This window comes from Dendropsophus ebraccatus, chromosome 2, assembly GCF_027789765.1.
Source record: "Dendropsophus ebraccatus isolate aDenEbr1 chromosome 2, aDenEbr1.pat, whole genome shotgun sequence".
NCBI classification, from domain to species: domain Eukaryota; kingdom Metazoa; phylum Chordata; class Amphibia; order Anura; family Hylidae; genus Dendropsophus; species Dendropsophus ebraccatus.
Genome location: NC_091455.1, coordinates 176416643 through 176432447, shown reverse-complemented (window position 1 = coordinate 176432447; position 15805 = coordinate 176416643). Strand labels below are relative to the sequence as shown.

At 42.0% G+C, this 15805-nt stretch overlaps 1 protein-coding gene across 1 annotated transcript; it reads left to right on the top strand.

Moving 5' to 3' along the window:
• Positions 1-875: 875 nt before the first annotated feature.
• Positions 876-11523, top strand: LOC138784775 (protein QNR-71-like). The gene is made up of 11 exons (XM_069960463.1): positions 876-970; positions 3577-3720; positions 3801-3944; positions 4522-4686; positions 4923-5081; positions 5702-6034; positions 8396-8542; positions 8621-8723; positions 8798-9000; positions 10187-10277; positions 11242-11523. The coding sequence occupies exons 1-11, from the start codon at positions 904-906 to the stop codon at positions 11387-11389; spliced, it is 1704 nt and encodes a 567-aa protein (XP_069816564.1). The 5' UTR covers positions 876-903; the 3' UTR covers positions 11390-11523.
• Positions 11524-15805: the final 4282 nt, after the last annotated feature.

The following is a 15805-nucleotide window of genomic DNA, read 5'->3' as shown; positions in this document are numbered from 1 at the left end:
CCTTTATTTTTTGGAGCAGTGTATATTTCTCAAGTCAGTATGATTACAATGCTACCCAATTTATATAACGTTTATTATATTTTACTACTTTTTTTACTACTAACTTTTTAAAAATAAATAAATGTGTTTAAAATTGCTATTCTAATCCTTATAATGCTTTTATTTTTTGGTCTATATGGGAATATATGCGACTTTTTGATAACTTTTTATTGAATCTTGGGATGAGATGTGACCAAAAATCATCTATTTAGCACGCTTAAGGGTTTTTGCACTTACGCCATTTATCATGCGAGATTAGGAATGTGATACTACTACTTTAATACTTTGGATGATTCCTCAATCAAAGTCGGAATCCACACGCAACAATACAATATGTTTATTTTTTTATTACAAAAATTTGGGAGTGATTTAAACTTTTATCGGGATGGATTTATTTATTGTTCATAGGGATCATCTATGTACTGTATTGATCCGTCATTACTGCATTCGATTGCTACAGGCTGCCTACCTCAGGCATTGCTCTGTGCTGGCTATTAGTGGCGTCCCCCCTGAATGGCAGCCGAGAGTGGCCTTGTATAGAGTGGACTTAAGTCCTGAACCCGCTCTGTATATCGTTGACAGCACCAGCACAAATACTGCAACTTTTCTCTAAAATTCTTTATACTTATGGCACTTCAAAAAATTTGAGACTTGTGAACGCAGGTCATAAGCACATGAGTGGGAAGGGGGGGCTGAATCCTTTACTTGAAGTCAGACATCTTTCCCTAATTCTATCACATGATGGGCCTGCAGGCTTTATATAAACAGGAGGAGGGATCATGGGCACTGACGGCAGCTGTGACTTGTTGGTTCCCATTTATATGCTGGTGTGCAGAGTCCTGAGCAGCTCATTCACCTTCCAAGATGCTGGCTGCAGTAGTGGAGGGGCTGGTGGTGCTCTGCCTGGTCTCAGGCATTCAGGCAGGAAAACGTAAGTGAGGGGCTATTATTTTACTGTGTGTAGTTAATAGATATAATTGTTCCAGAACCAGAATGTGTATTAATGTTCTATTACAAGGTTGATATCTAGACTGTATAATCTTTGTGCGTATCAAAGAGGTTATCCAGGTTTAGAAAAACATGGCTGCTTTCTTCCAACATGGCTGCTCTCTTCAATTATAGTGAAGGTAGTTGAATTGTTATACCACACACAACCTGAGGACAGGGGTGGTGCTGTTTTTGCAAAAAAAATAGCTGTATTTTTCTGATCCTAGAAGCCCCTTTAAGATACTATTCCTAAAAGAAAGGTTTATTTCAGTAGCACCCCTTTTAAAAAGTATAGTGACCACTTCTATAACTTTACTAAAGTCCTATGTGAGTCACTGTATTTGTATCAGTTCTAGTGAGCTACAAAGAACTTTATGGGTTACATTTACAGTAGTTAAGGAATTGCTATTTATAGTACTCAATAATGTCATTGTAAAAATATCTTAATGGATTGTAACTGTTAAATTGCCTTAATCTGCAAAGTCATGTACTTTATTCTTATAAAAGGTCCCACAGATCTTTCATGCCCCTTACTGTATAGTAAAAATTCTGCTCTAATCTGGATGTGGCATAACATATATAGCAAAACTCCCATGTTATGGCTGCTGTACATACAAGTATTTAGATCTAAATAGCAATTTACCTTGGTCAGGTTGTGGGGTTTTCTTTGAGAAGTTGTGGCAAAAGATGCAACCACACCAGACATGTGATCAAGCCCTAATTCCTTTATCCTGTCTTCTCCAACTAACAAACCCTTTCACTGTTCTAAAAACTGCTCAGGGTGCGTACAGTGTTACATAACTCTATTAAATAAGAATCTTATGATACCAACAAAAGACTTTATCTGCAAGGGCTAAAGTGTGTATAAAGAAATAATTATTAATTAAAAGAAATTTTAAAAAAATAGTTAACTAAAACACACACACACATATATATTATATATAAATGTATTTATTAGTTAACTATTTTTTAAAATTGTATTTAAATTAAATTATTATTGTTATTATTATTATTATTATTAGTAGTAGTAGTAGTAGTATTATGTTTAGGGTTCTCTATTGCATTTATTTGCTTTTAGTGATTTTTGAACAAATATGCTAACTGGGAAACCTGTTTCTGCAAGGAAAACTTATTGTGGAGAGCAAAATTTGATCAGACTTTTGAACAAAAGTGCCAAGATGTGATATTTTCTGCTGTAAAGCTGATGGTGGTGTTTGACAGTAAAAACCTACTAACCGACTAACCACCAAATGCTCGTATGTAAGGAGTAACAGGACTAGTGCTTTCACAAAACTAGAGGTTTGGAGTCAGTATTTGGTAAAACTGTAGACATAGCTGAGGGTAGATGCTAATAAAGGGCCTGAGCATTAGTGCTTCATAAATCTGGCGGTCGCACAAAGTACTACCAGTCTCTATGTGCTCACATCTTCTGTCCTCTTATTCAGGAAAAATCAAGTTTTATGTGTCTATCTTTAATGAGGTATGGAAGGTGTGTGTAAATATTAGCTGCCGCACATCCATGCCATATAGCACTAGATATAGCTGATTACATAGTTGCCAATATCTTGCTGGCAAGAAACAGATCCATACACTCTGAACCACTCCCTATTAGCTGTAGGCAAAGTCTACACAGCGGTGCCCGTAACTCGAATCACAAGATGGATATCCTGTGCATGTCAGTAGACAGTCATGGCCACTTGTGGGGGGCAATGTAACCCCCATTTACCCAACATGCAATGCTGTTTTATGGGACTTATATTCCTTCATGGGAAAGTAAGCCAAGTAAAATTTTGTCTGTGGACCTATTTATTTGAGCATTATATCAATAGTTATAAAATACAAAGACCAGACATTATATAACACACACAAAAAAAGCAGAGACCCTAGAACAGACATTAGATCATAGACATAGGGCCGACATAGGACAGGATTAAAGGCACAGAAGTTCAGCCTGACAAGATAATGTTAATGTGTTTAACGTGTCCTGTTGTTATAACTTTCAAAATCTAAATCAACAGTAGATGTGAAATAAAGCAAGTCTGCAATATGCAGTCATTATTTTTATTTTGTTGTTACCTTGCTGTAAAACAAAGCTGAACTTACCAGAAATCCAGGTCCAGTTTCCGGAAGGCAGCTTTTCTGACTTTCTGAGCTGGTTGAAAAAAAAAAAAAACAGACTAAACACAGAAACTCTAGTCAGTACAGAGAGTCACGGCTCAATATGTGCTTTCTGACTGTTTTCTGTTTTTTTGAGAAAAAAAAAGTCAGAAAACAGGAAGTGCTGTGTTCTCCAGGATAACAAAAAAAAAAAAAAAAAATGTTAATTGCAAACTTGCTTTATATCACATTTACTGTTGATTTAGATTATGAAAGTTATAATGACAGGGACACTTTAAACCCTACCAGTTTACTTTACTATACAGATGCATGATAATTTTTGCCCATGCAACTTGTGTTATTACTGACATCACTGTGTAGCCCTAATCTAACTTGTACTTCAATACAAACTGGTTAGAAAACTAACTCATTCTACAATGTGCAACTAAACAGGGTTTCAGGATGTCATGGAGTTTGGAAGAAATTTTGGTCACAATAACCATATAGATGGCTGGTCTCCTGATAGCAACTCGTGGAATGAGAAACTCTACCCTGCCTGGAAGTCTGGTGATGCTAGATGGGAAAACTGCTGGAAAGGTACAGCTTAAGATATAGCTTCAATGAAATAGACTTTGCTACTGACCAAAATCATGCTGACCAATTTGATGATTGTCTAGGTGGCAAAGTGGTGGCATTGCTGACCAGTGACAGCCCTGCGCTGATAGGGTCAAATGTCACATTTACTGTGACCCTGCAGTTTCCCAGATGCCAGAAAGAAAATGAGGATGGAGACATAGTTTATGAAAGAGGGTGTGGAAATGGTAAGTACGGTGGTGACAAAATGCTAAATTTCGGCACCTGCGGACAGGCTGGGGGGTATGGTTCTACAAAGCAGCCTTGTCACGGTTATGAGGAGTCCCCACAGGTATGCTCGGACCTTATGGTGGTCTGTACGGGGCTGCTTCAGTATGTAGAAAAGTTGTAATAGTGTGTAGAGTTTGCACACCCGGTTAACAACAACTCCTGCCTTGGATTGAACTTCTTAAAATACAATAATTTAAAGGCCCTATTACACTGAACGATCATTGGCCTTACTTGGCTAATGACTGACTGTTCAAGCCAATAATCACTCAGTGTAATAGCACCTGTTGAAAGGCAATGATCAGCCGACATGCACAATGTTGGAAAATCACCATGAGTCTGCAGCGCATCTCTCCTCATAATGGCAGCAGATTTCCTCCTTCATACCTTGTATTGTACTTGGGCAAAGTAACTCAAGGTGTTGGAGCTGTGTCCTATAGCTTGGTTATATATACTTGCATAACCTATGTAATGGCACACTGCACAGTGATAGCATATAGCTAGTCAGCTGGCATGATGCTAAAATGCCTCTTCTAGTCTCCTCCAGCTTCCCAGACCAATATGTCTATAACTGGACCAAGTGGACAGAGATCTGTGATGAAGGAAACTGCAGCTTTGCCAACAACTTTCCAGATGGAAGACCATTCCCACATCACTCCAGCTGGAGACGAAACAACTTTATTTACATCTTCTCCACCCAAGGTATATATATATATAAGTAGACTTTCTATACCCTCAGGTATGTGGATATGGATATAGAGAATGCGTTAAAGAAGTTGATGCAAAGGCTTTCAAAACGGAATGTGTCTCTAAACCGCTAGGGGCCTGAGTTACATACTGTAAGCACTGTTTTTTTTTTTTGGGGGGGGGAGGTGTGAAAAACAATCTGTTACAACATTTATAAGCCATTGTATAGACCTTGTGTTCTCTTCCTTCAGGCCAGTATTACCAACAGATTGGCGGATCTTCTGCTGTTGTGTCCATAAATACTACAAACATCACAGCCGGCACACAAATGATTGAGGTCACTGTATTCCGAAGAGGATATGATGAACATTACCCGGTTGCTAAAGCAAACAGCATTTATGTTGTAACTGGTAAGCTTAATATGCAAAGCCGTTTAAAAAAATTAGTTAATCGATAGTACCGTTGTGTAACTTTGAATAAGACGTGTTCAGTCCTGGGGTCTAAATCTGGGATAGTTCTGATATTTAAAAGAAAATAAACTTGACAGTGGGGTCAAGATGGCGGAGCCTAGAGCTGCCATGCCCCAGGCCTGGAGCATCGCTGTGCTTCCCTGGATTCTTCTGGATTATAGCCTTCACACTCTACCAGTCCTGCACATATGTCATTGCTATCTGATGCAGGATTGAGAGAGCGACCACATTATACATTCTGCTCTCATTAGAGTAGTTGCCAAGTGGCTGAGGGTTTAAACAAATATCATGAACAATCTGTGCAAACTGATTTGGAGATGTTTCCGTACCCCCTCCAATTTTTCGTTAGGTGGAAATCAAATCCTAGTTGCTGTGGATTAACGGGTACAAAACTTCAATAAAGAAAGTGAATGGAATGGCAGGAATTAATGCTTGGGGTTTGCAAACATTGCAGAGGTCAGACCCCCACCAGTTGGTGATAGGGGATTACAAGATATTGGGATGGTCCCTTTAAGCAGCAGATGTATTGGTGTAACTATTTAACCTTTTTTCCCCCTTAGATGAAATTCCATTTTATGTGAACCTTTCCCAGAAAAATGACAAGAATTCATCCGACAACATCTTTATTAAGGATTCACCAATTCAATTTGACATCAGACTCCATGATCCAAGCAACTACCTCAATAAGTCTACATTGACATTTGACTGGGACTATGGTGATGGAAGTGGGTTAATTGTTTCCAATAACCCCATCTCTAGTCATACATATACCCTGCTTGGAAATTTCAGTGCTAACTTGATCATCAAAGCTGCCATTCCTGGTCCATGTAAACCTGTGACGCCTACTCCAATCCCTACAACAAATCTACCAACTACCCCCAGTAATTCTACTGGTAAGTTGCAACAATCTTATTAAACTTGTGTCATAGAGTTTATCCAAGACTGGCTATGCTATGGCTATCTCCTATATATTTGCTCATGGTGATAAGTTTTCACTAGAGTTGTCTTGTAGGGGCTTTCTCTCATGAATACTTGTTTCAGGTGATGCCTCGCTCCCTACTCTAGATGGCTCAGGCAGAATCGGTGGAGACCTGCATGGGCCCCTGTGGCAGCTATTGCTCTTTTATTTTATTTATATTTAAATTCTGGTGGTTTGGGAGCTGGAATGCTAATCCTGCTATGACTACTAAAACAAGTCTATATAATAAACAGTTAAAATTTTAGTTTTTAACCCTTGTTGTTGGACAGCGTACTTAGATACCATATGACAAGAAGTGTCCTGACAAATGAGGAGGAGGGACTTCACCGTTTAAATATGTCCTCTGCTCCTGTCAGTGCAGACTTCACTGTGTATGACTTCACTCCTCTAACCTGTAACCTGTGATAGCCCTGCTCCTGTTAGTGCTGCTGCACAGACCTTCATACACTGCTTAGCATTGGAGATTAATTTTAGCATTTCAGACATATGCAGTCAATCTTAAAGGGGTACAATCTTAAAGGAGAAGTCCGGTGAAAATTTTTACTAGTACTACAAGTATTGTATTGCCCTCCAAAAGTTATACAAATCACCAATATACACTTATTACGGGAAATGCACATAAAGTGCTTTTTTCTCTGCACTTCTTACTGCATCAAGGCTTCACTTCCTGGATAACATGGTGATGTCACAACCCGACTCCCAAAGCTGTGCGGGCCGTGGCTGCTGGAGAGGATGATGGCAGAAAGATGCTCAGTGTCCCTCCAGCTCCATGTGTCCCTCAGTGTCCCTCTGCCATCATCCTCTCCAGCAGCCACAGCCTGCACAGCTCTGGGAGTCGGGTCGTGACATCACCATATTATCCAGGAAGTGAAGCCTTGATGCAGTAGTAAGTGCAGGGAAAAAAGCACTTTATAAGCATTTCCTGTAATAAGTGTATATTGGTGATTTGTTTAACTTTTGGGGGGCAATACAATACTTAAATAAAGGATCCGACCAGAGACCGGCCGTTCCGTTACCCGGCCGGGGTCACGGAACGGCCGGTCTCATACATAATGTGAACATAGCCTTAAAGTGGTATCAGAAATTTTTTATTAAATAAATCACCCCAATATATAAGTTGCTAATATGGTGTTATCACTAATAATAATGGATTCAGCGTAGCTTTACTTCTGACAGGAAATGGAACTACAAAATGTGTATTGGTTCTTCCCCCTCAATGCATCATCCTGTTACAGAAAGTTTTGCTGGATTTTGTAGCATCGGGCTAGAGCTCACAGATTATTTAAAAGGGTAGTGCGGTGGTAAAAAATTATTCACAGAATAACACACATTACAAAGTTATACAACTTTGTAATGTATGTTATGTCTGTGAATGGCCCCCTTCCCCGTGTCCCACCACCCCCACCCATGTACCCGGAAGTGTAGTGCATTATACATACCTGATCCGTGTCGACACGCATCCGCCATCTTGTGCCAAACGTCATCTTCGGCCTGCCGGCCCGAACACCTCCGATCTTCCCGAGTGCTTGGCCAATCGCGGCTCATCGGCTGATGACGCGGCAGAGGGCGCCCGGCACTCGGGAAGATCGGAGGTGTTCGGGACGGCAGGCCGAAGATGACGTTTGGCACAAGATGGCGCACGGGCGCAACACGGATCAGGTAATGTATAATGCACTACACTTCCGGGTACAAGGGTGGGGGTGGTGGGGCACGGGGAAGGGGGCCGTTCACAGACATAACATACATTACAAAGTTGTATAACTTTGTAATGTGTGTTATTCTGTGAATAATTTTTTACCGCCGCACTACCCCTTTAAGTTGCCATTTGTGACCTGCCCTTTCATCCAAAATAATCTGTCATATAAATAGATATTGAGACATTTAGAGAGAGTGAGTTATGTTTACAGCATGTGCTAACATTGCTATTGCTGAAAAGTGCCACAACTTCACTTTGCAATAGTGTGCAGTGAAATGAGATGTTTTGCAACAGCTTTCAGTGGAGAACTGGCAGGAGTGCTGTGGGAGGGGAGTGGGCAAGGTGGAAGGACTATGATAAACAACTGTAAGAAAGCAGTGCATTTTAGAAATTGTATTAGAAACTGCTCAAACGGGAAGTGCAAACACAGTATACAGAGTGAAAACAATAAGCTAGTTTATTTCTGCTACAGGTGGGTTTGCAAAAAGAATTAGACTCGTGTCTGGCAAAAAAAATGGATGTTCAAAAGGGCCGTAATATGTGCATAAGGCCTAAGTGTGTTTTTTTTCTATACTGCAGGTAACTCCCTAGAACAACCACTGATTGAGATTGAAACCTTTCCATTGGCAACTGAAATGCCAAATGTTGGCACCGGTCATACCACTGCTGCTCCTGGCTGCTTCATATACAGATATGGGTATTACAGCTCAAAGCTTATGGTTGTAGGTAAGTTGTCTGACTTGTGTATATATCTGGCTTTATAATGTATGGTGCTAAAATCTTGATTCCTTCTCTCAACTACAGATGGGATCATTGCAGTTAATATTGTGGAAATGACAAATGTTCAACTATCTACATCTCAGACTGCAAACTCTGTCATTGACTTTGTGGTGACTTGCCAGGGAAGGTGTGTGTCTGAACATGCTAATACTGTCAAATGATAAAGCTGTTCCCTATTTGATATGATCCCTGCTCTTTCAGCCTGCCTACAGATGCCTGCACCATAGTGTCAGATGCTAGCTGTATGATTCCCCAGAACATTGTCTGTGATACAGTTCCTCCTTCTGACCAGTGCTTACTGACCCTAAGAAGAACATTTCAACCAGGTTCTTACTGCGTCAATATTACACTGAGTGACGAGGCAAGTTTGGCTCTAGCTAGTACGCTGGTGTCTATAGACGGTGGTAAGTTATGCCTATTTAAATGGTTATCAAGCTTGCCTAAAACATTCACACCTATGGCAGGTGTATAACTGGAACTTTTTTCTTTTTATTTCAGATCATCTTAGGTGGTCATAACTATCTCATAAGCTTGTGTAGAATAAAACTATTGATAACCTATCTATAGTTAGAAAAGGTGGTGACGTCTGGCTCCCATGCAAATTAGCTATTTGTTGCCCACATTTTTACTTTAATAGGAGTTGAGGCTAAAGAACCCTGATGCTGCTGATGCTGCTGCACAGAGAACATAGCCAACTGCTTCATGCTCCATTCTCGCTGTAGTGCAAGCATCGACCAGCTGATTGCGTTGGATGTTGGTGCCCTGCCAATAAACTATAAGGGCCCTATTACACGGAACCATAATCTGCCCTATCCGGCAGATTATTGTTCCGTGTAATAAACACAACGATCAGCCAATGACAACGATCATCGGCTGATCGTTGATATAGCTCTGAACGTATAATTGTCGGGCACCGACCGCACATGTGTAATAGCGGTGTGCAGCCAGCGGCTGACAATTTGCAAAGTGTAAACATTACCCATCCATGGTCCAAGGCTCTTCAAAAGCTCTGCTTCTCCCTGGGTCCCGCACGCTGCAGCTTTAGAGCGACCTATCTTAGCTGACAGGCTGCTCAGCCAATCACTGTCTGGGTCCGCCGCGGCCAGTGATTGGCTGAGCGGCCTGTCAGCTAGACAGGTCGCTCTCAAGCTGGGGGACATGAGGAGCAGCGGACCACAAGAGGAGCCTGAACCATGGATAGGTAATGTATGCAATTTAAGCAAGAGCTGCAGTAACAATGTCTATGCAGCCCTTGTTAAACAATTATTGGGCCGTGTAATAGGCCCAGTAAACGAGCGCCGATCTAGCAGATCGGAGCTCGTTTACAGTTATTATCGGGCTGTGTAATAATACCCTTAGTCTATCCAGCTTACCTAACTGTTACATTTTATTAAATTAACAATGTGTTTTTTTTTTTGTTATGTTTTCTTATATCGCCTGCAGTAGAAGCCCAAGTCTTCTTAAAGTGTAGTTAGATTAACCATCTCATTCTTGGCCTGTCTGCCGTCCTTTTTCCTAGTTCACAAACATCACAATTACAATACAACTTGTGCAAAGTGGAAGATCTCAAATTATTTCTTTTTCCACCAGGCTCTAAATCGCAAGGGATGCTTCCTGCAGTATTTATTCCTCTAGTTTTGATTGCCATTGTTGCTGTGGTGACTGGCATCGCCTTGTACAAGTGAGTACAGAATGTTCTGTATTTTAATGGTTTTGAGCTGCCCAAGTAAGATGATGTAGGGTATGGCATGTGGATTACTATTAGAAAATGCACACCTGATCATTTGGCCTTAGTGTGGATTTTACAACTTAAGTTAAATACTTTGGGAAAAAAAATTGGCACCGAAATTTTACTTTTGACTTTATGGCTATGTTTACAAAAAATATTTTACCCATTGTCTGTCAGTTTTGAATCAAAAATCAGGAAAATCAGAAACTACAATGGAAAGATTTGAACAGTTTGCGTTTTCAACCCACTCCTGGTTTTGGTTGGAAAAAAATACTGAGCGAAATACTGTGTGTGAACATAGAATATAACTACAAAAATGCAAAATTAACATTCTGCAAAATCAGCACTGTAGGTCAATATCTGCAGTCTTTGAAGTTACTACTAGCCATTGTACAGTACCCGTCTTTTGAAGGCCTCCATAACACAACCACCTACCAATAAAACCTGCCAATAGGCAGAGTGTGTTGGAATACAGAGGTTTATTACATTGATGGTAAAACATTTTATAAATGAATCCTCTAATTTAAATTGCCCCTATAATAAACCTTTAAAAATAAGCCAAACCGTATACAGCTGTCAGTGGGGAGATAAGGAGAGGAGAGTAGAAAATGTTACATTAAAAACTGGCCCAGTCCTTTGTGTTATCCAGGACTGGAAAAACATGGTTACTTCAAGAAATGAAATTCCATTCCATTGAAGTGAATGGAGGAGAGTTATAATACCACATACAACCTGTGGACATGTGTGGTGCTCATAAGAATGTAGCTATGACTTTTTTTTTTATCCTGGATAACCCCTTCTTAAAGTTTCATTCCTGTAAAAGTTATCTATTTCCGTGAATTTCTATCTAGACTATTTAGGAAATTGTCTAGATTGACAAACGTTTTTTTTTCATTTTTAAAAATCCCCCTTCTAGGAAATACAAAGAATATAAACCTGTTGTAAATGCTTCAGCTGGAAGGAGCGGTCAAGGAATCGCTGTGTACTTCAGTCAGATCAAGGCTGTGCTCTTCAAAAGCAACAATGAACACTATCCTCTCCTGAAAAAGGCTACGATAATATAAGCTTCTGTTTTAAAATAAACGTCTGCTGCTTAAAATTAAGGCCAAAGCTGCAAATACAATACACGGCAAAGCTGTCGTAGGAATACTAGCCAATAAAGTATTTCCTTTGTGTAAAGTGTCTGTCTAAAATGAAATGTTACATGGTATAACGCTTGAAATAAAGTTTCTTCATTAGAGTCCAAGGCAAAACAAGAGTCTGCACAGAAGACCTGATGGGTTTTATCCATAGGGTAACTGCTGCAGTCAAAGCCTCTTTAATATACCGGATATGCTTATACCTTTATATACTCCGACTCTACTTTATCATTAACACACTGGATATGGCAAGCCATACAGCAGGCTTTGTTATGTTCATGCACTGGTCATCAGCAAAAATACATTTGTTAATGTTTATTATGGCTCCATGTGCACCAGGAATGTGGCACACCTTTTTTTAATATACCCTGGCTGAGTGATTGCTCACCCAGCCAATCAGTGACTAGGACGAGACACCACCCCAGTTGCTAAATGGCAATTGCTCAGCCAGGCTGTGGTGATTCTGCTGCAAGAGCTGGGTACAGGACATACCCGGTTTCCTGCAGAAGATGACAGCCCGCGGCGATTAAGCGGCGAGGCACGGAGATGTGTGAGTTCACTTTTTTTTCCCTTCACCCCATATGTTAAGCCAAAATTCTGCTGCATAACATGAAAGGCTTTTTATTTTCTTCACGTACACAAAAATGTGGCTCACCATGTTTTTCTGCAAGTTAAATTGAAGTGTACGTACAAGATGGAAAAACAGTCTGAACCTAGCTTTTGACTTATAAGATATTTTTATGCAACAATCCACTAGAGATGAGCGAACCTCGAGCATGCTGGAGTCGATCCGAACCCGAACGTTCGGTATTTGATTAGCGGTGGGTGCTGAACTTGGATAAAGCTCTAAGGTTGTCTGGAAAACGTGGATACAGCCAATGACTATATCCATGTTTTCCACATAGCCTTAGGGCTTTATCCAACTTCAGCAGCCACCGCTAATCAAATGCCGAAAGTTCGGATTCGGATCGACTCCAGTATGCTCGAGGTTCGCTCATCTCTAGTGGTCACACATGCTCTATTCAACTACAAAATGATTTAGGGGAAAACTACCTAAAGGTAAGTACACATGTAATGTAATATTTTCAGACTGAATCCCCTACAAATCCATGTCAAACACAGGAAAATCTATATTTTTCCTCCTCTACAATCTTACACCTTACTGTCTAGGTTGGAGATGCTTGGAACTAACATGAAACATGCAGTAAGCTCCCTCTAGTGCCAAGAGCCGGTAGTTGCAGGTATATTTAGGGTACAAACCCACACACCGTATACACAGCAGATACGCAACAAATATGCAGCAAATACGCAGCAGATTTTTTGGTACAGATTTGATGCTGTGTTCAGTTATTTAGATCTAATCTGCTGCGTATTTGCTGCGTATTTGCTGCGTGTTTGCTGCGTATTTGCTGCTTATCGCAGCAGTAAATACGCTGCTTATACGGTGTGTGGGTTTATACCCTCAATCCATATTTATGTAAATAATTTTGGGCTCTGTATCCCCCCAACACACAAGCACACACACACAAAGAAACCCTCCAACCACTACAAGGTATAATAAAAAATAAGCAAGAATTTTCAATAAAAGACAATGTATATTCATGTTGAAACCAATCTGTCGGGTGCTTTATGCAGTCCTCTTTGACAAGATATCATTAAAGTTAAGGTCTATTCACACTTCAGTATATTTTTCACTCCACAAATCTGAGTCCACTATTTTTCATCCCCAATCTGCAAAATTTCATCTGTATTGCATCCTCTGTATTTTTTGCTGATCCACAAAAATGAAAAAGTGTACTTAATAATAAACTAGACACAATTTGCGGATTCGTAAAAATACAGATCCCATAAGGTTCTATTGGTGTGTCCATGGAGGAAGTTCAGTCTGCACTGTCCGCACAGATTACGGCCCTGTACACCATGTGTGCCATGTGTGAATGGGTCCATTTGTAATTGCAGATCCACAAATGCAGACAGAATTGTAGATGTGTGAATAGGGCCTAAGTGTTAATTACATGTTTTGTAAGAATTATTATCTTTCATGGGTGGCGCATAGAGATGAGCGAACTTTTTAAAAGTTTGGTCTGACTGGACTTTCGGATTTTTTCGAAAGTTCGGTTCGACTGAATTTCGGATTTCTTCGGATTTCATAGTTTAAAGCATCCATATGATACAGGGGTAGTGTATTTGGTTGAATTTAGGGCTCTACATGTCAGTAACATCGTTATCTTTTCCATATCTCAAAGTCATTTTTTTTTAGACTTCAATATTCACCATTACAGGGTCTATGCAGGAAATTCACCATTACAGGGTCTATGCAGGAAACTCACCATTACAGGTCTATGCAGGAAATTCACCATTACAGGGTCTATGCAGGAAAAAGGTCACAAATGCAGAGAAGGAGCAGCAGTAGTCATTGGAGGCCAGTACAGGAGCAGCAGTAGTCATTGGAGGCCAGTGGAGGTCCAGTAATAGTCATTTGAGGCCAGTACAGGAGCAGCAATAGTCAACATGGAGGCCAGGCAGGAGCAGCAGTAGCCAACATAGACGACAGGCAGGCGCAGCAGTAGCCAACATGGAGGCCAGGCAGGAGCAACAGTAGTCAACATGGAGGGCAGGCAGGATCAGCAGTAGCCAACATGGAGGCCAGGCAGGAACAGCAGTAGCCAACATGGAGGCCAAACAGGAGCAGCAGTAGCCAACATGGAGGCCAGGCAGGAGCAGCAGTAGCCAACATGGAGGCCAGGCAGGAGCAACAGTAGTCAACATGGAGGGCAGGCAGGATCAGCAGTAGCAAACATGGAGGCCAGGCAGGAACAGCAGTAGCCAACATGGAGGCCAAACAGGAGCAGCAGTAGCCAACATGGAGGCCAGGCAGGAGCAGCAGTAGCCAACATGGAGGCCAGGCAGGAGCAACAGTAGTCAACATGGAGGGCAGGCAGGATCAGCAGTAGCTATCATGGAGGACAGGCAGGAGCAACAGTAGCTAACATGGAGGTCAGGCAGGAGCAGCAGTAGCCAACATGGAGGCCAGGCAGGAGCAGCAGTAGTCAACATGGATGCCAGTTAAGTCCCAGCAGTAGTTAACATGGAGGCCAATTAAGGCCCAGCAGTAGCCAACAAGGAGGCAAGGGCAGGCACACCAGTAGTCAACCTGGATGCCAGTTAAGGCCCAGCAGTAGCCAACATGGAGGCAAGGGCAGGCACACTAGTAGTCAACCTAGATGCCAGTTAAGGCCCAGCAGTGCCAACAAGGAGGCAAGGGCAAGCACACCAGTAGTCAACCTAGATGCCAGTTAAGGCCCAGCAGTAGCCAACATGGAGGCAAGGGCAGGCACAGGAGTAGTCAACCTGGATGCCAGTTAAGGCCCAGCAGTAGCCAACAAGGAGGCAAGGGCAGGCACAACAGTAGTCAACCTGGATGCCAGTTAAGGCCCAGCAGTAGCCAACAAGGAGGCAAGGGCAGGCACACCAGTAGTCAACCTGGATGCCAGTTAAGGCCCAGCAGTAGCCAACATGGAGGCAAGGGCAGGCACACCAGTAGTCAAAGTGGATGCCAGTTAAGGCTCAGCAGTAGCCAACAAAGAGGCAAGGGCAAGCACACCAGTAGTCAACCTGGATGCCAGTTAAGGCCGAGCAGTAGCCAACAAGGAGGCAAGGGCAGGCACAGCAGTAGTCAACATGGATGCCAGTGAATGGCTGAAATGGTTACACAGCTTTCGAGCCATTGACAGCACAGTCTGTAAATGGGATGAAGACTTTAGAAAGTGTGTAACTATTAGGTTTAAAACATGTGCCATACACAGGGCATTCCTCATACCTCCTCGACGCAGCACGGAGAGAATGTTGCTCCCATTGTCACTCACCACCATCCCAACTTTAAGATGGCGTGGAGTCAGCCATGAGAGGATTTCCGTCTCAAGCAGGCGGTGCAGCTCTTCCTCTGTGTGTCTCCTTTCACCCAGGCAGGCTAGATGCAGCACAGCCTGACACCTCCGTGCTACACCCAAGTGGTATAAGGGAGGAACACTGGCAGTTGAGGAGGTTTTGGACCTACTGGAGGAGGTGGAGGAGGACCGCGACACAGGAACCCTGCTGTGACAAGGGGGTGGTGTCATCGCCCTTCACTGGCCAAGTTGCTGGGGGTCCGCCGGCAATATTACATTTACCCATGAGCAGTAATGGACATATACTGCCCTTGCCCGTAATTACAGCTCCAGATGTCTGTGGTTTTCACGAACACAGCTATACATGGCCGGGATAGCTGTGTTGGAAAAGTAGTGTCGGCACCTTCCACCGTGGCTCCACACATGACATCAGTTCACGGAAAGGTGCCGAGTC